At 38.7% G+C, this 27449-nt stretch overlaps 1 protein-coding gene across 4 annotated transcripts in view; it reads left to right on the top strand.

Moving 5' to 3' along the window:
* Positions 1-5424, top strand: part of BICC1 (BicC family RNA binding protein 1) — a 299937-nt gene extending 294513 nt beyond the window's left edge. For 2 of the 4 annotated variants that reach the window (XM_082634830.1, XM_082634833.1), the window contains one exon: positions 2747-5423. In XM_082634830.1, coding sequence (XP_082490956.1) covers positions 2747-2877 — 131 coding nt within the window. In that variant the 3' untranslated portion in view covers positions 2878-5423. Of the gene's footprint in view, positions 1-2746 lie in introns of all 4 variants that reach the window. The other 2 variants (XM_082634831.1, XM_082634832.1) reach the window with 2 other exon arrangements.
* Positions 5425-27449: the final 22025 nt, after the last annotated feature.

Raw genomic sequence — 27449 nt, 5'->3', positions numbered from 1 at the left:
AGAAGAGGGAGTTTGCTTTCTAATTTAAAAAACAACAACAAGAACAAAAGTCTCTTCAGTAGGACTTGATCCTTGATAATCTTAAAGACTTATCTCTGTGCTTCACACTTGAAATATCTCTATATATGAACTCTTAGAAATTACATCTTTAGGGAGTGGCTGAATTTCTTCATGATCATTTGTCCTCTCAAAAATCTAGCTGATGTGACTTTTCAGAATGAAGTTTTCAATGTCTGTTAAAAATTTTTGTCTTCAGTGGCCCGACTGTTTTCAAGTGCTCATGGAGAATGGTGTTTGACTTACTCCTTTCTTCTCCTTCTCTATAGTGTGGGAATGTCCTCCTGATTCATGGGTTATTTCCCCATGAGAAAACGGAGGCCAAAGAAAGTCTCCTCATTTGAAGGTGATAAAACTTTCCCAGGCTGTGTTAAAGGGGATTCATTTATTCTCAACTCTCCTATAAGTTTGCCTTTAAATATATTCAATTCTGTCTTGATCTCTGAATTTTATGTTTGTTTTTTAAACAAGATACATGTGATAGGAATGTCATTGCTACTGCATTTCTTAAGGAACTTGAAACAATAGCCATCTATACGCATGCCTGCATGTGTCTTTTGCTTGTAATATCTTCCTTGCTTCTTCAGAGTTTCTAAGCTTTATCTATTTAAAAAGTAAATTTGATATCCATATAAAATATGAAGGAAAGCTCTGTTATCTACATACCTGAAACTACCAGTTTCTCAAATTTGTATTCCTGATACCTTGGTTGATCTCCGCCCAATGGATGGACCGACCACTGAAGCCCATAGCATAGACCTTTGCATCAGGCAGGCAGGGTTTCAACTCTGTCACTTAACAGGCATGTGGGCAAGTTACTTCATCTATTTTTAAAACTCAGGTTCCTTATCTATAAAATGGAGGATGGTAATATTATCTACCCCTTAAGGAGGACTTAAATAGGACACAACGAATGTAAAGTGCTTTTTGTATAATAGGCTCTAATAAATTACTGTTGGTTCTCTTCTCCCCTAAGACTTAAATGTGAACAGAAAAGAGGTGTCTTCACTCATGCGTCACCCCTATAGGGCAGACAGTTACATTTTGGAAAGCAGTGGGGTGAAATGTTAAGGGTATTGATCCCCCTTCTAGCACTTGGGAGACAAGAGCACATCTGGCCATATGGCTGTCCCTGGCCACCTACGACCCACTGCAACCTGCCTGAGCCTCTGTTCTCATCCTCAGCATTACTGTAGCAGGCCATAGCTTGCTGTGTAATCTTAGCGCTCAGAATGGGGTTGTGTGTATATATGGTTGAAAAAGTCCTGAGTTTCATGCAGATAATTAAAGGTGCTGAATCACTTGCTTCACTACCCTCCCAGAGAAAAAGACAACAGCTTTAAACACATCAACTATATATTCCGTCTACTTGAGATTGAATAAGTTTGAAGATACAGTTGACCCTTGAACCACACAGGAGTTAACCCCCGTGTAACTTATAGTCACCCTTTGTAGCCACAGTTCCTCTGCATGTGCAGATTCCACCAACTGTGTAATACTGTAGTATTTACTATTGAAAAATATCCATGTATAAGTAGACCCACTCAGTTCAAATCCGTGCTATTCAAAGGTCAACTATATTTGCATTTGGTGGCTATCAGAAACGCTGCTTTCTAGAGTCTGACAGACAATTCAATTTACTTGTATGAGTTTGTTAGTAATAATTACATCAGTTGACTTGAGAATTTGTGAATGTGTGTATGGAGGGGAGGATGGGGTATTGCATAGTCATAAACAAGGTAGGCTGCTTCCATTTTTCACCTTTCTGGTGAATAATTTTTAGTTGGGAAAAGACATAAACTAAACCACCAGTACTCTGGTTTGTTTAAAATGAAAATCGAGGATCTTAGTTTTTCCCTGAAAATTTGGATTCACGTATTGGTTGTTTTCAATTGTATTAATTTCCTTAACTGTTGGTATGCTTACTAAGTTGATTTTTTATTCAAAGAAACCTCCTGCTGATGCGATATGCTTCTTCATATAACCCTTTCTGACTCAAGGAGCATAGGCATCATGAGTCAGTGGAGCCACGGGGCTGTGGATTTTTTTTTTTTTAACATCTTTATTGGAGTATAATTGCTTTACAATGTTGTGTTAGTTTCTGCTGTATAACAAAGTGAATCAGCCATACATACACATATGTCCCCGTATCTCCTCCCTCTTGCGTCTCCCTCGTACCCGGGGCTGTGGATTAACAGATCAGTGTGCTTCTCCAGTATTCCGGTGTTTAGAAGTGGGATCCTCTTTTCATGTCGACTTAAATAATTTAATGGTCACTGTGTTTGACATGGATGAGTTTAATGAGCTATAATAATTTTCTATATCACTGGTAATACATCCTCTCATATGCCTTTCACCAGCTTTGATGGTGCCTCTCCCTTTGCCTCTGAAATGACACTTGGGATCAGTGAAACTATTTTGTATATTTGGACTTGAGAGTGTTCTGAGGATGACATATTCCCCAGATACTTTACGAACTGCAGTAAAAATGATTTGCTGTCCTTGGTTCTCTCAGCTACAAATGGCTACCTTTCATATCAGACTTTCTAGCATTTCAAAAATGTCTTGACGGTCAACTTAAAGGTTTTCCTTTTGCTACCTGCTTGACCTTCCCCCCAAAACCTACCACATCACCACTTTCTGAGCTGAGCTCTACTGCCATGTGCTGATTCTCTCTCTCTCTCTCCAGAACTAAATAAAAACCGAAGAAAGCTCTTTGAACCGCCAAATACACGCACCTCTTTCCTGGAAGGCGGAGCAAGTGGGAGGCTACCCCGTCAGTATCACTCAGACATTGCTAGTGTCAGTGGCCGCTGGTAGCGATACCGTCCAGGCACACGCCCGCCAACTCTGTCAAGTCGGACGCAGGAGATCTGTGAACAGCCTTCACTGCACACCGTCCTCAGCACTCGGGTGTCTGGTATCAGGACCAAAGCATCTTATTCGCACCTGAACTTTGTGCCGAAGAGAGAGGTGATGATGATGTTCTTATGTCATCATACAGAATGCCACACGAGGATTACTTTTTTTTTTTCCTAACGGCAGTTGGACAGAATTTGCAATATGAGGGTAGGGCTTTATTTCCTTTTTTTATTTACCTATATAATAACATATGCACTGATTTTTTTACTTAACATGAAGGCTGAGTTGACATCTGGGATGCCAGAAAACACAGAAGTTATTTTGTTTGTTTGCTTATTTTGTTTTGGTATTTGGGGATTTAAAAAAAAAAAAAAATCAAAGTGGGATTTTCTGGTACTGCTTTAAAATAATTATTGAGGTCTTTCAGCACTTTACACTTTCTTACTTCTTGTCCTGTGGAAATTATCTCTCTTTCTCTCGTTTTTGTCACCTGATGTATTGGTACAAATCAGACTGCGTTAAATTTTTATTTGACATAGTAGTACTGGATGATTAGTTTTTGTGCAGAATAGTCTGTGACTTTGGGAAATGTAAGTGACTCCACTTGGTTATGGACCAGTTCTGTTCATTTATGTCAGCATCCTAGAAACACTTAGCAATGAACCTAGTTCACTGTAACAGGTGCGAGCAAAGAAAGACCAAATGGACTTTGCAATATTAACCCTTTTCAGTCATATTTAGCTGCTGCCTTTATTGCTAAAATGTTTTTAATGGTTGTCTGAAGGCAAAGGGCTATTTTTAGTATACTGCCACTAAAGGACACTTTTATTTATATCAAACTTTTATTTTTAGATATTATAAGCATACCGTACATAACTGATTAAATTGATATCTACTAGAGATTTATGGTAGAGAATGGACGGCACTCAATAACTGGAGCCCTAGATTGTCACTTTATTTAAAAAAGATAAATAATCATCTGACAAGACAGCACTGTTGCCATGAGGAGGAGAAATACATCACTGTCCTTATGTACACATTAGCTGTGCTCCATGTGGTCACAGGACTTGCCTAAAACCATATCTGTCTGCTTGAAGTAGACTTGGGTTTGTTGAGAATGGAAAGGCTTTATTTAAGTCTCCAGGGTGACAGTTTACAAAGACAGCAGAGTTCTGAAGGAGGAAAAATAAAAGACTATTTTGTAAGTGGCTAAACTCATTGTTACAATCTTGATACTGTGAAAGTCCAAGAAATCAGGCAACATTGTTTCCTAGGTCTTTTCAGACATCTTATTATGGATTTATGAAGGGTTTTCAATCCATGAAGACAATCACTAAGTGCCTCTCTTTCTTCAAAGCAATATTATTTCCAAGTGTATTAATTTGTTGGAAAACTTTCCCATAGGACATGTGGTGACTTACCTGTACTGTAATGACTTATTTATGTTCAGTATTCGAGACTTTCTACATGGACATAAACCACTGTCACGTGCTCTCCACAGAAGGCATTAGATTCATACACAATAATTGGGGACTTTCATACAAATGTGGGATCAGAAATACTTGTCTGAGTTTTTCCATGGTTAAGTCTTATCATTAAAGTTAGAACAAGAATCGGAGAGAAATTTTGCACACCGAAAAATTTTCACTTAAAAAAAAAAGAGTATTGGTTACCGTGAAGGCATAGATAATGGGCCTGTCATAAAATTATCAATTATAACAGCACTAAGGAGATGCCTGTTCCCAAACAGAACTGTATGTGCTTATGGATGTAGAACTAAATCACTCCCTTCACAAGTACAATGGAATGATCCTGCATGTATGTCACATGTATGCAGGTCATCACATGGAGCTCCCTGCCTTATATGGCTATATGAACACATCATGCTACACACTCAGCAATAGAGTAAGAATTCCAGATCTGTTTCCTGTGCAACAACTCAGTGCTCTAAATTTTATCATTTCTTTAATAAGACCTCCTCCCCAAATAAAAAATAATCATTTGGAGTCTTTCCCCCCAGCTCTCTACCATGCATTTGCAACAGGAAGAAAATGGAATGGTTTGCAGTATTGAGTTGATATAGGTTTTATGAACAGTGCTTTGATATTATGCCAAAGGGAAAACTGTCCCAATTAAACCAGATTAAATAGGGTGGCTAAAAAAGTAAATAAAAAACACTGGAAATTATGTTTCTCACTTTCTCTTGATGCAATGAAGGGATTATGACACTACAGTATACGGTGTTGTCAGTGTTATATGATGCACAAGATATTTGGATTATTTGAATAAATGTTTTTAATCAATCTGTGCCTTAATAGTGACCGGTTATCTGTAAATATAGAACAGATACAGATTGTATTTTTGTGTGGGTTTTTGTCCTTTTAGTGATTTTTTTTAAAAAATGAGAGATGGAATTAAACATTGAAAATGGGAATTTTTTTCTAAACTAATCAATTGTTATATGAAAAATAAATTTATATAACCCCTTTGTATTGCCCTTGCTAGATGAAATGTGTCTTTGTTTCTAGCTTTTTAAAAAATATTTTCAGCAGAATTGAAAGACATTTCTGCAGTAGAATTATATATACACTCCCTGTTCTGTTGTTTTGCATTGACAGTCCTCATTTTCAACCAGAAGCTAAGGCACTTTAATTTAGCCAGAGAATCCAGGACCAGTAATCAATCATTGTTTCTGTGGCCACCCACAGGTATATAGAAAAAGAGTAAGATTATGGAACAGGCTTTATTCTTGTTCATTCTCTTTTTTAATAAAGACTCGAGTCTATGACTGCTTTGACGACCTCATCCATAAGCAAAGGAGCTCCTTACTAAAGTGATGCAGGGTTTCTTGACCCATATTCCCATTTCAGAGGCTGACTGTGCTATCACACCGAATGGTTACTGTGCCTTGCTCTGAGATTGTATCTGAACTTATTCTCCAGTGGAATTGGCACTATACCATTAATCCTGAGATTTGTCTGAATCTCAAAGAAACCCTAGCCCTCTACCCATTATGCCCCCAGAGTTATCTCCACTTGAATTACCTGTGCTAGTGGTTCTTAAAAATGGTTTCTAGCAGGTAGTTCTTTTGATAACTGAAATATTACTTGTGAACCCAATGTTATTCATCCATTCACTCATTCATTCATTATATAAATACTTAAATGAGGGCTAAGTACTAGGCCCTGTTCGAGGAACTCCAGTAAATGAAACATAAACCCTTGTTCTCCCTAAGCTTACATTCAAACTGGAGAAAGATGGAACTGATGAAGAGTGAATGAAGGATGGAATACCCTACCCTTCAACACAGGCCTCCTTGCATTTACAGCATGCCAAGGGAGCTCTTGAGTGCTGTCTAGAAACCCCGGTTTTTGACAAAATGGTTGAAAGTACCCATCTCATAGAAACAGGCCTGTGCTTTCGATGCAAAATATTATTCACAGCCTCCCTTTCTCCTTTTCATAAATTTAATCACATTCTTGAAAGGAGTGTGTAAGCCAAAAGGGTTATCACACAGCTTTGTATGATGACCCATCACTTCCTAGATTTGACTCCCAGTGACTTTGCAGTATTCAGAAATGAGATTTACCTTGAAAGAACATGAGGTTGCTACCCCTGAGGATACTCCAAGAATGCAATCATAGAGAATGATGTCACCAAGATGGTGACAGGTCATTGCTGATGTCACTTCCCCTAACTAAAAGAAAAACCAGCAACTGTTCATGGATGAGACACCACTAAGGAGAGGCTTGCAACAACCAGCCCTCGGATCTTGGCAGTCTGAGTTCCTACCTGCAGTGCCCAAGTAGTAGTCCCAAGCAGCGGCTTTGCTTATCTGCAGAACCAAGACGGTAGCACAGTCTGACCAGGGAACTTAGAGGAGTGCAGGTCTGCCTGATTCAAGTCCTCAAATGAGGAGTTTTTCAGGCCCTGGAGCCTGGTCTGCCCACACCCAGGCAAGGGAGCTGAGCCATAGCCTCACCCTCTGTGGATTTTGAGTCCCCACCCCATCTGCCAGGAAGGGCTGGCAGAATACCTGGAAGCTGCTGCATAACCCAGTAATGCACAAACTGAGAGGCAGGCAGGCAGAGCTGACCTCCAGGGCAAAGCAAGTGGCTCTCTTTGGCCAGGGAACTTGGGGCATGGATTGGCTTGAGTCACCACCACAAACAAAGAGACTTATCATGGTCTTGGAGTTGCTTCTCCCACTGCACTGGGGAAGGGAAATGAATTCATAATTCCATTCATAGCTCCTTCAGGCTTCCTGATGGGGGAGCCTAACTAGAGCACACTGCGTAGCTGCTCCAATAGCTCTGCTTACAGTGTCACTTAAAACCCATGAGCACAATCCATGGCTTTTCCCATCTGCAGAGCAAAACTGGTGGCCTTGCCTGACCAAGATACTCATTTTACACTCTTGCCTGATTCAGGTCCCCAAACAACAAGCTGTGCAGCCCCTGGGTCCTGTCCTGCTGTCCTGCAAGGCAAGCTAATACATAGCCCTACCTACTGCTGAGTAAAGAAGCCAGTCATGACCACTTAACAAGCATCACCATAGAATCCAAGCAAATGTGGAGCACATCCTATAGCCTCCCTTGGGCAGGGAACCAAGCAGCTGTCTATCCAGCTATTCTCAGCTAGGGGCACGTACCTCACCCTGACCTTAGAGCTCAAACAGTTGTCTTGCCCCAAAATAGACCCTTAGCAGCTCCCCACCTGCCCAAGGATGTTACCAGCAGACAGGCCTGGAAACCCAACTGAGCTGACTGGTGAAAAATTTTCTCTGCCAAGGTGAACCAGCAAAGTCTATAGGAGGAGATCACTTATTCAAATATACCAGTGTAAGAAATCAAGGACCATAAAACATCATGTAAATATGACACTATGCAAGGAAATTAATAAGGCACTAATAAAGGATCCTAAAAAAATGGAGCACTATTAAATGTCAGGCAAAGAATTCAGAATAATCCTCTTAAAGAAGTTACTGAACTACAAGAAAACACAGGCAACTCAATAGAATTAAGAAAGTAATGCATGAACCAAATAAGTTTAACAAAGAAATAGAAACCAATAACAAAAGCAAAACAACAATAAACAAAAACAAACAAAAAACTCAAAATGGAAATCCTAGGGCTGAAAAACAGAATAAATGAATTGATATTTCAATAGAGAGCTTCAAAAGCCCACTTGACCATGCAAAGAATCAGCAACCTGGAAGATAGGACCTTATCTAGCCATAGGAGCAAAAAGAACGAAAGAGAGGCAGGATGGCAGAGTAGGAAGATTCTGAGCTCAACTCCTCCCATGGACACACCCAAACTACAACCACATACAGAACAACTTTATCTGAGAGCAACCTGAAGGCTAGCAGAATATCTCTTATACAATTAAGGATATAAAGGAAAAACCCATCGAGACAGGTAGGAGGGGCACAGATGCAATCTAGTCAGGACCAACACCCCAATGGGTGACCCACAAGCAGAAGGGGATATCACAAACTTGGAAGTCCTCCCTAAGAAATGAGGGGTTCAAACCCCAAATAGAGCACCTTAGCCCTAGGGACTAGAACTGGGAATATGAGCCCCCTTAACTAATTCTGAAAAACAGTGGGGCTTACAACCAGGAGAGCCAGAGGACAACAAGAAACCAAAACTTGCTCTTAAAGGGGTTACTTGCTCTGAGTCCCAGCATAGAGGCAGCAGACTGAAAAGCACCTGGCACTCTAGCCAGCCTGCTAAGATAGCATGCCCCCCAGCCTGTTCTGAGCTCCAGCTCCAGTCCCTCCTACCCACCAAGGCAGTAGCCCCTGGTGCACCACAGGAGAAGTCCTGGTCCGCGCTGGGCTCCAGTGTTCCCCACACCCATCTAGGTGGTGGCTCCCAGTGTAACCTGGGAGAAGCCCTGGCTTGCACCAGGCTCTGGCCCCAGCTGCTCCCACCCCCTGACCCACCCACCAAGGTGGCTGCCCTGGCATGCCCTGGGAGAAGCCCTGGCCCATGACCACTTCACCTCCAGTCCTCCTGCCAAAGCCACAAGACACATGCAGTCTGCATAAGGGTGCTCCTACACAAGGACATGCTTTCAAGACTGGAACTGTTTCATCTAATTCATAAATACAGAAAGTCAAACAAAATGAGAAGACAGAGGATGTGTTACAAATGAAAGAACACGATAGAACTCCACAACCCCCCCTAATGAATGAGAGATAAGTGATTTACCTGATAAAGAGTTTGAATCAGTGGTCATAAAAATGCTTACTGATCTTGGGAGAAAAATGGAGAATACGGCAATAACTTCAAAAAATTAGAAAATATAGAAAAGAGCCAGTCAGAGCTGAAGAATATAATCAGTGAAATAAAAATACACTACAGGGAATCAACAGCAGATTAGATAAGACAGAAGAATGCACAGGTGATTTGGAAGAAAGAATAGTGGAAATCAGCCAATCACAATGGCAAAAAGAAAAAAGAGTTTTTACAAACGAGAATAGGAGTCCTCGGAGCAAGCCTGGAAGGCGTGGGACGCCGCTGCATGCCAGCTTGGCCATGCCGTCTGGGTGGGGGCGTGCATGGCCCTGATCCCCCAGCCTGCCCGCCTGGGACTGGGGCGCGGCCCGGTGGCTCCCCGCCCACTCCTTGCTCCTCGCGCAGCCCCTCCGTACGACCCCGGGCGTGAGGCGGCCAAGCTGAGGCTCCGAGAGAAAAGGGAAATTGCAAAGCTCATCTACAGCCAGATCGACAGCATATATTTTTTTAGGAATCAAGAATCAACACTGGGCTATTTCCTAAGATTAAACCATGAAAGCCCACTTGGAGGCTGCATGGCCATCTGCACACTTGAACCTGAGAAATGGACTTTTTCAATTGGGGAGCTCTCCTTCTTCAGCTAAATCATCAGAAGTGGTGAGAAGAAAAGATCCCTACCCAACCAACCTCCTCCAGACAAATTAAATCAGTCTAGCAAGGAATGGAGCTGTACAAGGGTGGCCAGAACACCATCTTCTGCTTGCACCATCACTGAGCCGTCCCTCTAGGACTGCCACCTACATGCTGGTTGCACCCAGTGCAAGGCATCCAGCTGCATCAGGGAATGGGAGCTGAAGTCCTGCTCCACTCACCAAGCTGAGTTTATTGGTGCATGGCCGTGTCTGCCCAGATGATGTGGCTCCTTTTTCTAATTTGCACCAATACACCCTGTATGGGCTAGTGGCATGTCTGACCACCCCACTCCCATATCCCAGTCCTACCCGGGATTCTATTCCTTACCTTGGATGGATTCAAGATTTTCATGAACAAATTAGGTTTCTTGCAAAAGATAAAATATTTGACCCCAATTGAAATTAATTTCATAGGTAAAGCTCAAAATATTACCATAGATGTGAAATTACATATGTATTTATATATGCATATATAAACAGTCATGTAGATATACATGTCTGTGTATCAGAAGTTAGCAAAACTTAAATTTGGTAAATGTTTAAAATAAAACTATTTTGGGTATTTGAAAAAAATTAAAATAAAAATTAGAATAATTTAAGGGACCTATGGGACAGCACCAAACATACTAACAGTAGCATTATAGAGGTTCCAGAAGGAGAGAAAGAAAGGGGCAGAAGATGTATTTGATGAAATAGTGGCTGAAAACTTTCCTAACCTGGGGAAAGGAATAGATATCTAGATCCAGGAAGCACAGAGATTCCCAAACAACATGAACCCAAAGAGAGCCACACCAAGGCATATCATAATTAAAATGGCAAAAGTTAAAGAGAATTTTAAAGGCAGTAAGAGAAAAATAAGGACTTACATACTTACAGCCCCATAAAGCTATCAGCTGATTTTTCAGCAGATACTTTGCAGGCCAGAAGGGAGTGGCATAATGTATTTAAAGTGCTCAAAGGAGAAAACCTACAACCAAGGATACTCTACTCAGCAAAGTTATCATTCAGAATTAGTGGAGAAATAAAGAGTTTCCCAGAAAGTAAAAACTGAGAGTTCATTGCCACTAAACCAGGCTTACAAAAATGTTAAAGGATCTTCTTTAAGTGAAAAGAAAAGGTCATAACTAGAAATAAGAAAATATATGAAAGAAAAAAAATCTCACTGGTAAAGGCAAACATGTAGTAAAGGCAGTGGATCAACCACTTACAAATCTAGTTGGAAGGTAAAAGAAAAAAGTTGTAAAATCAACCATAACTACAATAAACAGTTAAGGAATAGACAAAATAAAATGTAAAATATGATGTCAAAAGCATATTTGCAGTGGTGTAAAAAAAATGTAGAGCTTATAGAGTGTGTTCAAACTTAAACAACAGCTTAAAATAAACATATATATGTCTATATATATGGACCGTGTGGTAATCACAAACCAAAAACCTATAACAGATACACAAAAAACAAAGAGAAAGGAACCCAAACATAGCACTAAAGAAAACTATCAAACCACAAGGGAAGAGACTAAAAGAAGAAAAGGACAGAGAAGAACAACTAGAAAATAACAAAATGGCAATACGTATATACCTATCAATAATCACTTTAAATATAAATGAACTAAATGCCCCAATCAAAAGATACAGAGTGGGTAAATGGATGAAAAAAAAACAAGACCCATCTATATGCTGCCTATAAGAGACTCACTTCAGAGCTAAAGACACACAGACAGAAAGTGAAGAAATAGAAAAAGATACTCTATGCAAATGGAAATTAAATCTGTGGTAGCAATACTCATATCAGACAAAATAGACTTTAAAACAAAGACTATGACAAGAGACAAATAATAAAGGGGTCAACCCTATAAGAAAATATAACACTGGTCAACATATATGCACATAATATAAGAGCATTTAAATATATAAAGCCAATATTAACAGACATAAAGGGAAAAATTGATAGTAGTACAATAGTAGCAGGGGACTTCAACACTCCACTTACATCAATGGATAGATCATCTGGAAAGAAAATCAATAAGGAAACAGTGGCTTTTAATGACACGTTAGATCAGATGGACTCTCTATATATATTTGTTTATTTATATATTTATATATTGAGAGAGAGAGAGAACATTACATCCAAAAACAGCAGAATGCACCTTCTTCTCAAATGCACATGGAGCATTCTCCAGAACAGATCACAGGCTAGGCCACAAAACAAGTCTCAAAAATTTAAGACTAAATCATATCAAGCATCTTTTCTGCCCACAGCAGTATGAAACTTAAAATTAATTATAGGAAGAAAACTGGAAAAAACACATAGTGAGACGAAATAGCATGCAACTAATAAACAAATGGGTCAACAAAAAAAATCAGAGGAAATAAAAACATACCTTGACATGAATGAAAATAGAAACATAAATTTCCAAAATCTAAGCAGCTCTAAGAGGGAAGTTCATAGTGATACAGGCCAATCTCAAAAAAGCAAGAAAAATGTCAAATAAACTACCGAATTTTACATCTAAAGGAATTAGAAAAAGAAGAACAAACAAAGCCCAAAGTTAGTAGAGGGAAGGAAATAATAAATACCAGGGCAGAAATAAATAAAATAGAGACTAAAATACAATAGAAAAGATCAGTGAAACTAAGAACTGGTTTTTAAAAGATAAACAAAATACACAAACCTTTACCCAGACTCATCAAGAAGAGAGAAGGCCCAAATAAATAAAATTAGAAATGAAAGAGGAGAAGTTACAACTTATATCACAGAAATACAAACAATCATAAGAGAATACTACAAACAATTATATGCCAACAGAGTGGACAACCTAGAACAAATGGACAAATTCCTAGAAACATAAAATATTCCAAGACTGAATCAGGAAGAAATAGAAAATCTGAACAGAGCTATCACTAGTAATGAAATTGAACTGGTAGTCATTCCCCCACCCCACCCCCCAAATAAAAGTCTAGGACCAGATGGCTTCACAGGGGAATTCTACCAAACACTTAAAGAAGAACTAATATTTATCCTTTTCAAACTATACCACAATATTGAAGAGGAGGGAACATGGCCAGACTCATTTCACAAGGCCAGCATTACCTGATACCCAAACAGAAAAAGACACTATCAGAAAAGAAAACTAGTGACTAATATCTCTGATCAATATAGATGCAAAAATGCTCAGTAACATACAAGCAAACCAAATTCAGCAGCACATTAAAACTATCACTCACCATGGTCAAGTGGAATTTATCCCTGGATGCAAGGATGATTCAAAATACATAAACTGATCAATGTGATATATCACATGAATAAAATGAAAGGGAAAAAACTATATGATTGTCTCAATAGATGCAGAAAAAGCATTTGACAAACTCAACATCTTTTCGTGATAAAAAGTCTTAACAAATTAGGTATGAAAGAAACATATCTGAACATAATAAAGCCCACATGTGATAAGCCCACAGCTAATATCACACTCAGTGGAGAAAGATTAAAAGCTCTTTCTCTAAGATCAGAAACAAGACAAGGGTGCCCACCCTCACCACTCCTATTCAACATAGTATGGGAAATCATAGCCAAAACATCAGGCAAGAAAAAGAAATAAGTCATCAAAATTGTTTAATGAAGTAAAATTGTCTGTCTCTGCAGATGACATGATTTTATATGTAGAAAATCCTAAAGACCCTACCAAAAAACTGTTATGCCTAATCAATGAATTCAGTAAAGCTGCAAGATGCTATTTTTATAGGTTAATTTTGTATTTCTATATATTAATAACAAATTGTCTGAAAAAGAAATAAAGAAGTTGATCTCATTTACAATAGCAATCAAAAACAGTAAGATACTTAGGAATAAACTTAAAGTAGGAGGTGAAAGATCTCTACTCTGAAAATTAGAAGATATTGATGAAAGAAATTAAAGACACAAATATATGGATAGGTACACTACATTCATGGATTAGAAGAACTCATATTATTCAAATGTTCATAACTACTGCCAACCATCTATAGGTTCAGTGTAACCCCTATCAAGATTCCAATGGCATTCCAATTCCATTTTACAGAAGTAGGAAAAACAATCCTAAATTTTACATAGGACTACAAAGACTCCAAATAGCCAAAGCAATCCTGAGAAAGAAGAACAAAACAGGAGGCATCACTCTTCTTGATTTCAAGCTATACTCTAAAGCTATAGTAATCAAAACAGTATGGTTTTGGATAAAAACAGAGGAATCAATGGAACAGAATTGATAGCTCATAAATAAACCAAAATATATACGGCCAACCAACATTTGAAAATGGAGCCAACAATACTCAATGGAGAAAAGGTTGTCTCTTTAATAGATGATCCTCAGAAAATTGGACATTCACATGTAAAAGAATTTAACTAGATCCCTGTCTTACACCACTCACAGAAGTTAACTCAGAATGGATTAGGACTTAAATGTAAGAACTGAAACTAAAACCATAAAACTCCCAGAATAAAATCCAGGAAAAAAACTCCTTGACATGCGTCTTGGCAATGATTTTTTGCTATGATTCCTAGAGTCCAAGCAATAAAAGCAAAAATTAAAAAGTGAGACTACATGAAACTAAAATGCTTCTGCAGAGCAAAAGAAACAATCAACAAAGTGAAAAGATCACCTAGGAATGAGAAAAGGTATTTGTAATCCATATATCTGATAAGAAGTTAATATCTAAAATATATAAAGAACCCATACAACTCAACAGCAGAAAAAAAAAAAAACCAACACACCAAATAATTCAATTAAAATAGGGTAAAAGACCTGAACAGACATTTTTCCAAAGAAGATACAGGAATGGCCAACACATACAGGAAAGGACACTTAACATCACTAGTCATTAGGGAAATGACAATCAAAACCACAATGAGATATCACCTCATGACTGTCAGAATGGCCATAATGAAAAAGACAAGAGAAAGCAAATGTGGCAAGAATGTGGAGAAAAGGGAATCCTTGAACATTCTGGATAGGACTGTAAACTAGTATAGCCACTGTGGAAAACAGTATGGAGGATTCTCAAAGTATTACAAATAAAACTACCATATGATCCAACAATTCCACTTCTGGAAATATATCTGAAAGAAACAAAGACGTTAACTTGAAAAGGTACCTGCACCCCCATGTTCATAGCAGCAATATTATTTACAATAGTCAGGGCATGAAAGCAACCTAGGGGTCCATCAATGGATGAATGGATTAAGAAGTTGTAGTAAATATATACAGTGGACTATTATTCAGCCATAAAAATGAGAAAATCCTGTCATTTGCAACAACATGGATTGATCTTGCTAAGTGAAATAAGTCAAATGAAGAACAACAAATGCAGTATGATCTCACATGTAGAATCCAATTTAAAAAAACTCATAGAAAAAGAGATTGATGGTCAGAGGCAGGGGTAGGGGACAGGAATTTGGAGGAAGGTGGTTAAAAGATACAAATTTTCAGTTATAAGATAAATAATTACTAGCAATATAATGCACAACATGATGACTTTAGTTAACACTGCTGTATGATATATAGGAAAGTTGTCAAGAGAGTAAATCCCGAGTTATCTTCACAAGGAAATAAACTTTTTTCTTTTTCTTTCTATTGTATCTATATAAAGAGGATGGCTGCTACACAAACTTACTGCAGTAATCATTTCACAATATATGAAAGTTAAACCATTATGCTGTACATCTTAAACTTATTCAGTGATATGTCAATTACATATCAATAAAACTGGAAAAATACAGTAACATTTAGAAGTTAATTCCAAAAATAAACCTCCCAATTGTTTTGTGTATCTCTTAACTGCTTATTGTGGATATAGATTATTTTAGTACTTTGGTCTTTTAACCTTCCTACTAGCTTTTTGCATGGATAATTTCCTACCTTTACTGTATGTTTGCCTTTACCAATGAGCTTTTCATTTGTAATTTTCTTGTTTCTAGTTGTGGCAGTAATGAGGGAAGGAGAGTAAAATGCAGGGATTTTTAAATGCATTTGAAAATAAGAGACCAGCAACTTAAAACAATAATGTATGTATGTAGATTTCTATATAAAAACCTCACGGTAACCACAAACCAAAAATCTATCATAGGTATACACAGACAAAAAGAAAACGGAATCCAAACGCAACACTAAAAATAGTCATTAAATCGTAAGAGAACAAAAGAAGAAGAAAGGGGAAAAGAGATCCATAAAACAGTTCCCAAACAAGTAACAAAATAAGAACATACATAGCAATAATTACCTTAAAAGTAAATGGACTAAATGCTCTAATCAAAAGACACAGAATGGCTGAATGGATTAAAAAATAAGACCTGTATACTGCCTACAAGAGACTCACTTCAGATCTAGAGAAACATACAAACTGAAAGTGAGGGGATGGAAAAAGGTATTCCATGCAAATGGAAATCAAAAGAAAGTTGGAGGGCTTCCCTGGTAGCGCAGTGGTTGAGAGTCTGCCTGCCGATGCAGGGGACACGGGTTCATGCCCCGGTCCGGGAAGATCCCACATGCCGCGGAGCAGCTAGGCCCGTGAGCCATGGCCACTGAGCCTGCGCATCCGGAGCCTGTGCTCTGCAATGGGAGAGGCCACAACAGTGAGAGCCCCGCATACTGCCAAAAAAAGAAAAAAAAGAAAAAAAGTTGGAGTAAAAATACTTACATTAGACAAAATAAACTTCAAAATAAAGACTGTTACAAGAAACAAAGAAGGACACTACATAATGATTAAGTGATGAGTCCAAGAAGAAAATATAACAATTGTAAATATATTTACACCCAACATAGGAGCATCTATATATATAAGGGAATATTAACAGACATAAAAGAAGAAGTTGACAGTAACACAATAATAGTAGGAGACTTTAACACCCCACTTACATCAATGAAGAGATCACCCAGACAGAAAATTAATAAGGAAACACTGGCCTTAAATAACACATTAGACCAGATGGACGTCATTGATATTTATAGAGCTTTCCATCCAAAAGCAGCAGAATGAACTTTCTTTTCAAGTGCACATGGAACATTATCCAAGACAGATCACATGCTAGGCAAGCCTCAGTAAATTTAAGAAAATTGAAATCATATCAAGCATCTTTTTCAACCACAACCCTATGAGACTAGAATCAACTACAAAAAAAAAAACTCCAAAAAACAAAACTGCAAAAAAAAAAAAAAACAAGAGGAGACTAAACAATATGTTACCGAACAACCAATGGATCACTGAAGAAATCAAAGAGGAAACTAAAAAAATACCTAGAGAAAAATTAAAATGAAAATGTGATAATTCAAACCTATGGGACACAGCAAAAGCAGTTCTAAGAGGGAAGTATCAATAGTATCAATATATAACGATACAAGCTTACCTCAGAAAATAAGAAAAATCTCTAATAAACAACCGAAACTTATACCTAAAGCAACCAGAGAAAGAAGAACAAACAAAACCCAAAGTTAGTAGAAAGAAAGAAATCATAAAGATCAGAGCATAAACAAATAAATTAGAGACTAAGAAAATAATAGAAAAGATCAATGAAATTAAAAGCTGGCTCTCTGAAAAGATAAAATTGATAAAGCTTTAACCAGAGTCATCAAGAAAAAGAGGAAGAGGGCCCAAGTCAATAAAATCAGAAGTGAAAAAGAAGTTACAACTTACACCATGAAATACAAAAGATCATAGGAGACTGCTATGAACAACTATATGCCAATAAAATGGACAACCTATTTGGAGGAGAAATGGACAAAGTGTTAGAAATGTACAATCTCCTAAGACTGAGCCAGAAGACACAGAAAATATGAACAGACCAATTACCAGTAATGAAATTGCATCAGTAATTTAAAAACACCCAAAAAACAAAATTCCAGGATTGGATGCCTCACAGGTAAATTCTACCAAACATTAAGAGAAGAGTTAACACCTATTCTTCTCAAACTTTTCCAAAAATTGTGAAGGAAGGAACACTTCTGAACTCATTCTATGAGGCCAGCATCACCCTGATACCAAAACTCGACAAAGATATCACAAAAAAGGAAGTTACAGGCCAATATCACTGATGAACATAGATGCAAAAATCCTCAACACAATATTAGCAAACCGAATCCAACAATACATTAAAAGGATCATACACCATGTTCAACTAGGATTTATATCTCAGGGATGCAAGTGTTTTTCAATATCTGCAAATCAATCAATGTGATATACCACACCAGTAAACTGAAGAATAAAAATCAAATGACCACCTAAGAGATTTAGAAAAAGCTTTTGACAAAATTCAACATACATTTATGATAAAAACTCTCCAGAAATTGTGCAACATAATAAAGACCATATATGACAAACCCACAGCTAACATTATACTCAATGATGAAAAGCTGAAAAAATTTCCTCTACGATTAGGAACAAGACAAGGATGTCCACTCTCCCCATTTTTATTCAACACAGTATTGGGAGTCCTAGCCACAGCAATCAGACAAGAAAAAAATAAAATGAATCCAAATTGGGAAGGAAGAAGTAACTGTTACTGTTTGCAGATGATGATACTATACATAGGAAATCCTAAAGACCCCATCAGAAAACTACTAGAGCTCATCAATAAATTCAGTAAAGTTGCAAGATACAAATTTAATATACAGAAACCTGTTGCATTTTTATATGCTAACAATGATCTATAAGAAAGAGAAATTAAGAAAACAATCCTATTTGCCATTGCATCATAAGGAATAAAACACCTAGGAATAAACCTACCAAAGGAGATATTCGACCTGTACTCAAAAAACTGTAAGACACTGAAGAAAGAAATTGAAGACAACCCAGATAGAAAGATATACTGTGTTCTTGAATTGAAAGAATTAATATTTTTTTAAAGATTTTTTTTGATGTGGACCATTTTTAAAGTCTTTATTGAATTTGTTACAATACTGCTTCGGTTTTATGTTTTGGTTTTTTGACCATGAGGCATGTGGGATCTTAGCTCCCAACTAGGGATCAAACCCGCACCCCCGGCATTGGAAGGCGAAGTCTCAACCACTGGACCACCAGGGAAGTCCCAAAGAATTAATATTGCTAAAATGACCATACTACCCAAGGCAATCTATAGATTCTATGCAATCCCTATCAAATTACCAATCTTACAGAACTAGAACAAATAATTTAAAAATTTGTATGGAAACACAAAAGACCCTGAATAGCCAAAACAATCTTGAGAAAGAAAAATAGAGCTGGAGGAATCAAGCTGACTTTGAACTATATTACAAAGCTACAGTAATCAAAACAGTATGGTACTGGGACAAAAACAGAAACATAGATCAATGAAACAGAATAGAAAGCCCAGAAATAAACCCATGCACTTATGGTCAATTAATCTACAACAAAGGAGGCAAGAATACACAATGGAGAAAAGATAGTCTCTTCAATAAGTGGTGCTGGGAAAACTGGACAGCTACATGTAAAAAAATGAAGTTAGAAATTCTCTAACACCATATAGAAAAATAAACTCAAAATGGATTAAAGACCTAAATGTAAGACTGGAAACCATAAAACTCCTAGAGGAAAACACAGGCAGAACACTGTTTGACATTAATCACAGCAATGTTTTTTTGGATCTGTCTCCTAAAACAAAAGAAATAAAAGCAAAAATGAACATACGGGACCTAAGCACAGCAAAGAAAACCGTCAATAAAATGAAAAGACAACCTACTGAATGGGAGAAAAACATTTGCAAATGATATGACCAGTAAGGGGTTAAAAATCCAAAATATATAACAGATCATACAACTCAACATCAAAAAAACAAACAACCTGACTAAAAAATGGGCAGAAGACCTGAATAGACATTTTTCCAAAGAGGATATGCAGATGGCCAACAGGAACATGAAAAGATGCTCAATATCGCTAATCATCAGGGAAATGGAAATCAAAACCGCAATGAGATATCACCTTGCACCTGTCAGAATGGCTAACATCAAATAACAAATGTTGGCGAAGATGTGGAGAAAAGGGAGCCCTGGTGCACTGTTGGTGGGAATGTACATTGGTGCAGCCACTGTGGAAAACACTATGGAGGTTTCTTCAAAAACTAAAAATAGAACTACCAAATGATCCAGAAATTCCATTCCTGGGTATATATCCCCAAACTCCAAAAGCACTAATTCAAAAGGATACATGAACCCCAGTGTTCATAACAGCATTATTTACAATTGTCAAGATATGGAAGCAACCTAAGTGTCCATCAACAGATGAATGGATAAAGAAGATGTGGTACATATACACAATAGAATACCCCTCAGCCATAAAAAAGAATGATATTTTGCCATTTGCACCAACATGGATGGACTTGGAAGGTATTATGCTAAGTGAAATAAGTCAGAGAAAGACAAATACTGTATGACATCACTTGTATGTGGAATCTAAAAGCACAGCGAACTAGTGAATATAACAAAAAAGAAGCAGACCCACAGATATTGAAAGCAAACTAGTGGTTACCAGTGGTGAGACAGAAGGGGAAGAGGGGCAATATAGGGGTAGGGGATTAAGAGGTACAAACTATTAGGTATAGAATAAGCTACAAGGATATATTGTACAACACAGGGAATGTAGTCAATATCTTATAATAAGAAAAAAATAGACCTCCCAAAAGACACTGGACAATGGAATAAATGGAGTCTCCTTGGATGACTGTTTCCAAGGAACTTTCACTCTCTTGGCTATGTAAAACTTGTTATACATTATTAAATTGGCTTAGGATTTGTCCTGTCTTGAGTACTTATTAATTAAATATATTCGATTATGTTAACGTGCATTTAAGCTAATTTTGAGAATACACTGAAGTTTTTTCAATATTATACAATTCCAGTCATCGCCAGAGGCCATGAGCCTGTTTTTTCTCTTATAATTCTGCTCCAGGCAAGTCACTCCCTTTCCTCACCTCAAACAGCCATTCAGATAAATTTTAGGTAAGTTTGGCTGAATGGTGAAGAGGTTGGACTTTGTAGTTTGACAAACATGCATTAGATCCTGTCTTTAGATCTCAGGAGAATCCCTCTTTGCCTCAGAGTCCTCACCTGTAAAATGGAAATAATACCTACCTTCTAGAATGGTTGAAAGGGTAAAGAGAGGCCCTGTGTTAATCATCCCACATAATATGTGACACATAGTGAGCAGTGAATCAAGAGCAGCTACTATTATTACTAACTGGGTGTTCCTTTCACTGCATGGGTGTTTCTTTGCCCATCAGGGATCTTCACTGTGTTCAACTGCCTTCTGCATCAGGAGGAGACTCCCATTTCCTGTGCCAGAACATTATTCATGAGAACTGTAAACTCCAGTCTCAGGGACCTGCCTCCAAGACTGATTAAGATCAAGTCAGAATACTTTCCTGAAGGTGAAGGTCGAGGGCCTTACACTTTGTACAGAAATCTGTACTGTATTTGATTGCTCTTTATTTTGATTCTTTTAAATCTGACTCACCAGAACATTGATAACAGAATTCTTCAAATGTGTGGAGAGGATTAGTAGTTAATTCTAATAGTCATATACTTTGGGCCCAATTGTCATGTTCCCAGAGAGTTCTCATTACTTCCTGATGGCATTTCTCCCCCCTAAAGTCAATGCTACTCCCTGGTTTTGCCCAATTTTTCCCACTCTCATTCCTTTGGGCCCACACCACCCCAGGGTTTAATACCAGTTTCCTTTGTGTGTGTATAATGAGCTTTTCTTCTCTTTTGGAAGGAGTCATTTGCCTGGATTTGTGCTAAGTTTAGTTGTTTTCCACTTTAAAAAGTGAACTGAGTTAGATAATATTTGACCATTTCTACAGACGTGGCCAGGACACTTCAAAAACACTTCATCAAGGGATTTCACATTTTTGTTGCTTTTTAAAATACTTTGACTCATTCTTCAAGGAGACAAGTGGAGCTTGAAGTTTCCTTTCTCAAGGGTTAGGCCATGAATGTGTTTTGGAACAGATTTTGGGAACTGGATTCTGAATCTGACTGTGAAGGCAGAATTTCAGTGTGGGAACCAGAATCTTTAGGAAAAAATTACAGTAACTGAAATGTTCAACTTCACAATAGACTATTTGGATGAGCTACAAGAGGGAAAAAAAAAAGAGTAGCTCAATAATTTGGTGTGTGTGGCCCCCTTCTTTTTTCAAGGCCAGAGGAAACAAATGACTCTGAACTCACTGTGTTCACTGGTTCTTAATCCCTCCTAGAGAGGTTGTGGGAATTGGACATTAAAAGACTTTAGCAAAACATCTAGAAAACAATTTGTTTTCAAACAAAATTTTCACTGAAGCACTACTGACTCTTTGTCCAAATGGCTGATGCAATTTGATATAAAGTCACTGTGAATAAAGTTCTCCAGCTTTTTAAGTTTGGTGATGTGGGTGGGTGACACTTCCTTTATTTTTCCCCCTCTTTGCCAGAATCTTTAACTGACACTAATAACAACCAAATGAAGTTGCTCTACTTAAATTCTTCCTATGGGCTGAAAGAGTCTCCACAGTGAAAAGTCAGGCTACCTTCCGTTTCACAAATCTGAATTAAATTCCTAAATGAGGGGGGTAAGTCCATCCTATTACATTTTTTTCTATATTTAAAATCTTTTAAGAACACATAAAACTATGTTAAAATTTTCCATAAAACATGTTGGGACAAGGTAGCTTTAAGGAAAGTTACAGCTTTTTTTTTTTTTTTTTTTTTTTTTTTTGCCGTACGTGGGCCTCTCACTGTTGTGGCCTCTCCCGCTGCGGAGCACAGGCTCCGGACGCGCAGGCTTAGTGGCCATGGCTCACGGGCCCAGCCTCACGGGTCCAGCCGCTCGGCGGCATGTGGGATCCTCCCGGACCAGGGCACGAACCCATGTCCCCTGCATCGGCAGGCGGACCCTCAACCACTGCGCCACCAGGGAAGCCCAAGTTACAGCTTTTACTTGTCATAAAATAAATTTTAAATCAGGCACTCCACTATAATGATGTCTTTAAAGAACTGACGTGTTAAAGATATCAGAGAACACAGAACTGAGTTAGAAACTGCGTATTGCAGGAATGATAAAGGTAATACTTATTTTCCTTGCATTTTTAAAAGCCTAGTATATACAAACTTTTTGGAATATCCATGTATTAGGAAGTGGAAATATGAAAAATAGATCCCTTACTTTCGGTCACACTACTTTCAAGGCAATGATAAGCTAACAAGACAGAGAAGCTAGTTAGAAAGTTAAAGAAATAATCTAAAAGCAAATCTTAGGTGCATAACTTTATGTCCTCTTCATATAGTATTTCTCTATGAAGTATTCTGTATTTCTCCCAGTTTGTTAAAAACAATTAAATCTAGGTGATACAAACATGGGCGTTATACCAGTGCTTCCCAAACCATATGTGATTAAAACGCCAGTTTTAAAAAATTCATTTGATAAAATGAATGCATTTAACTAATACAGTTGTAAAATATAGTGAAAACAATGTGGCAGTATAAAGTTATTATAATCATTTCTAAATGCTTACTCTCACTTCCTGTACTTATTGTAGACCAGGAATAAACAGTTCTCAAATGCACGCCTCTCCACAGACCACTCTTAGAGGAGGACTCAATTATAAGTTTTTTGTAATAGAAAGCTTTAAAATGTATTTAAAAAGATACACATGGGGCTTCCCTGTTGGCGCAGTGGTTGAGAGTCTGCCTGCCGATGCAGGGGACACGGGTTCGTGCCCCGGTCCGGGAAGATCCCACATGCCGCGGAGCAGCTGGGCCCATGAGCCACGGCCGCTGAGCCTGTGCGTCCAGAGCCTGTGCTCTGCAACGGGAGAGGCCACAACAGTGAGAGGCCCGCGTACGGCAAAAAAAAAAAAAAAAGATACACATGGAATTACTGAGTGTCGTCCACATGTTTTAGCAGCTGCAACAGCCTAGAAAGAACTTGGATGTGCTTTCAAGCATCTTTAAGATGCAGTAAGTTGAATAAATCTCCTGGAGAAACAGCGAATGTGCCTCCCATGTACTCAGTGTCAACGTGATTTGCTTTTGATTTCTGTTCTTTTGCCAGCCCTGTGGCTACTACTGCTGCTTCCCATGTGTTTAGTGTATCAAATTCTCTCTCTGCTGGTTTCTCCATCTCACGCTGTCCCATTTATTTATGCTTTCCCACAATTTAGGGGAAATAGCATTTTCAGTCACTTGGAGGAGAGTTTATTTTGTGTGGCAGTACCTCTAGGATCTGGCACGCTCTAGAAGTGAAAAATATTTCCTTTGATGTTTTCAAGATGGTGGCTTGTAGGGTTCCAATGCAGAGGCTGGCAGGGCACGCATGTAATATTACAGCATTTTGGAAGGAGGCCCATTTTCATTTTCACCCTTGCAAGGCTAATCCAGGCCACTTTGTTCGGAGCCATTCTTTAGTAGCAGACATTAGAACTTTACCTCTTTAGGATGCTCTTGGGAATTGATTTCAACATTCCGCTAAAGCAAAGGAATCATCCCAATACCCACAGCAGGCAGTGACACAGATACACTTTCAGCAGCAAAAAGGGAAACCAAATCCCAAACAGTGGCCACTCCAGCCTACGGCCTAGAGAAACGAGTTGACAGCTACGTGAAGAGGATGTCTAAACCAATGTGCCTGCTGGAACCGAACGGAGCGACCATGTGGAATGACGGTAACAAACCAACTACAAGCCACCTGGGGATTATGAGGACCAGCTGCTCACACAGAAGGGAAAGGAACCAAATAAAACACTAAAAAGGGAAAGAGGGAAATTGGGGGAACATGCTACAGTAAGGCCTACATGCCACAGCAAAAGAGAATGAAATCCCTGGGTTTGTCTGTGGACCCTGGATGTGTTCTGCTTCCAGACCCTCCAGCCATGCAGCGGAAACTGCTTCAGTCAAAAAAGGAACTCCTGAAATGACAAGGCTCCAGGAAGAGGCTTCCTTTCCAAGGGCTGCTCAGTCCTTCCACGATTTCTCCCAGTTAGCTGGGGGAGAGGGGACAGGCAAGAGCACCACTGTCTTCATGATGGGAGGAATGGGGAAGACGCCACGGCAAGTTTGAAGTTATGTGATGATCAGAGCTTGGACACAAAGTCTTCCTTTGTAAATAGATATATCTGTATCCTGCAGCCACACATAGACAGTCTTGCTGGGTTGTGTGGGCTTGTGTGTATATAGTGCCCATGCCAGCTTGGAGGGTCCTGTAGGGTGATACTTTCACTCCTGGCTCTCAGACCCAGGTCCGTCTATGAGTTACAAAGATTAATTCCTACTTTGTGCTTGGTTTTGTGACTTGTGATGCTTATGCCTATGTACTTCTTTTTAATGATTACTAAATTGAAACCAATAGTTTTATAGAAATACAGATTTCTCAGCTCCACTCTAATGACTGAAAAATTTCTGGGGAAAATTTCAGGGAATCTATTTTTCTACATTTCCCAGATGGTTCTGTCACATCAGGGCTGGAAGCCCAGTCTTTGTAACCAATGGACCAGATCATTGTTAAATAATCATTTCCAATTTAACACTTTTCTATTCTAAATTGACGTCTAACGCCATCTTTTGAATAATATTGAAAGATTTTGAGTAGGGGATGAACTGTAATTTGCTTTCGTTTGGCAAATCCATTCTTCAAAGTGTAAATAACAAGGGGCAACTAAGAGCTCTAAATGGGACAATCCTGAGGAAAATGCACTTTTAACTCCCTCAAACTTTAAAAAACATTTACTATGTACACATCAGTTGCAAGATAATCCAGTAATCAGTCACAGATTTCCTAAAGATTTGTATAAGGCAGTGGTTTGAAGAACAGATTAGTGGGTTGGACACCGTCCTTGGAAGGAATAAAATTGCATTATTAGAATTCTGTCCTTCCCCCAGTGCGTGAAGTGCCCATTCTACCACTTTAAAACTGAAGTTCACATTATTATATTAAAGTTCTTTTTGTAAGCTAAATCTAACCTCTCATGTCCTAAAGTTCATCATTAGAAGTAATGATTTGCCATATTCTGTCATTGCCATATTCTTTCTCTTCTTCTGTACACCAACAATTTTCTTCCTGTGAAGGGGAGATGCTAGTTGTGACCTATAGCAGAAAATGGCATCTGGGTGCTGAAAACGCTGAGAAGGCAGCTCCCATTGTGGATCTGGGAGCCCACACTCCCCTGGGGCTTAAAACATTTCTCTTCCTGGACTGTCATGGTACCTGAAGTCCACCATTAAATCTGCCTCTTTGGGCTAAGACAGGTATGTTCCCTAACAAACAAAAGTAAGATGCAGAGACTGGAAATATGTTCCACTGTGCCTCCTTTTATCCTTCCTACCTTGCTGGATCCCTTGATTCTGGGCACAGTCAGCTTCACGGACATGCTCAGATGGGCCTTGCACTTGGTTTAATGCTCTGCTATTGCCATTTTGAAATTCTTAATAAATTTTGAATAAGAGACTCCTCATTTTCATTTTGCACTGGGCCCACAAATTATGCAGCTGTTCCTGCCTCTAAGGTTGATCCAGCTCCCTGTGAATGCTCAGAAACATTTGGCCAGTCCAACTTCCTTTCCATTTTTGTGGCTGTCACATTAAACTGTGCAGCAAGATAAATGAGGAGAGGTGACCTGATTTGGGGGATTAGACATAGGTCTTCTCACTGGAACAGTGATGGGGAGAATGCTTCCTTTGGCCCACTGCCCCTTCTTGGCAAGACACATAGAGCTCCCTCTGAGCCACACTTGGCCCACAGACTGGGCTCCATTCAATAAACAGCCAATTCGGCATATAATTTTATCATTATTGTTTTTGTGGAGAGTTTTAGGGAAGCCAGAATCATAAAAGAATCCTTTCTCCCTTGCCTCCTGCTTAGGCTGGGCCATGTGTGTGTGTGAAGTTAATGATTGACTTAAGGGCCATGTGGTCTGGCCAGTGACTGCCATTAAATTCTTGCTCACTCTGCCTAGGGCCTTTGCAAAGGAGCCTGTGTGTCTACTCTTCTTCCTCCTTGGATCATCTGCTTTTCTGTGATCTTTAAGCTAAAACTCACTTCTTTTTCTCCTAACCAGCTTCATACTCTCAGCAAATATCAAATGGGTCCTCAAGAATAAAATTCAAGGTGGCAGTATGGGGTGCGGGGGGGTGGGGGTGGAAAGAGATGTTAGACTAGGACAGAGCAGGTGAGAGGAGAAGGAAAACTTTTCTCTTGCCTAGGGCATTGGCAGGAAGGAGGTAGTGTTTAATCAAATGAAGGTTCAAACCCTCACCCGGAATTGCTTTCTGAACCCTTTAAGTAGCCCACTTTATCTTTATGTTCTAAGATATCCTGGATTTGGCATGACATGTGTCAGGGAGTAGAAAGGTCAGATGAAATAGTCAATATGACAAGAAGTCATGGCGCTGAGAGGAACAGTACCTGGCTACATTCTGAAAGTTGCGGAGATCAGAAGCGATTCAAAGGAGAAAAGGGTGATGGAAGTGTTTTGGTATTTACCAAGTGCTGAGGATTTCCTGCAGAGGGGAGTCAGTCTCTTCCAGACAGCTTTGCACTCACCAGGATCTGAAAATGGGTTGGCTGGCTTTCAACTATTTATTGAGCTCTCGCCATGTAC

This window comes from Mesoplodon mirus (assembly GCF_964341445.2).
Source record: "Mesoplodon mirus genome assembly, chromosome: 2".
Taxonomy (NCBI): Eukaryota; Metazoa; Chordata; class Mammalia; order Artiodactyla; family Ziphiidae; genus Mesoplodon; species Mesoplodon mirus.
This window is presented reverse-complemented; position numbering and strand designations above follow the sequence as displayed.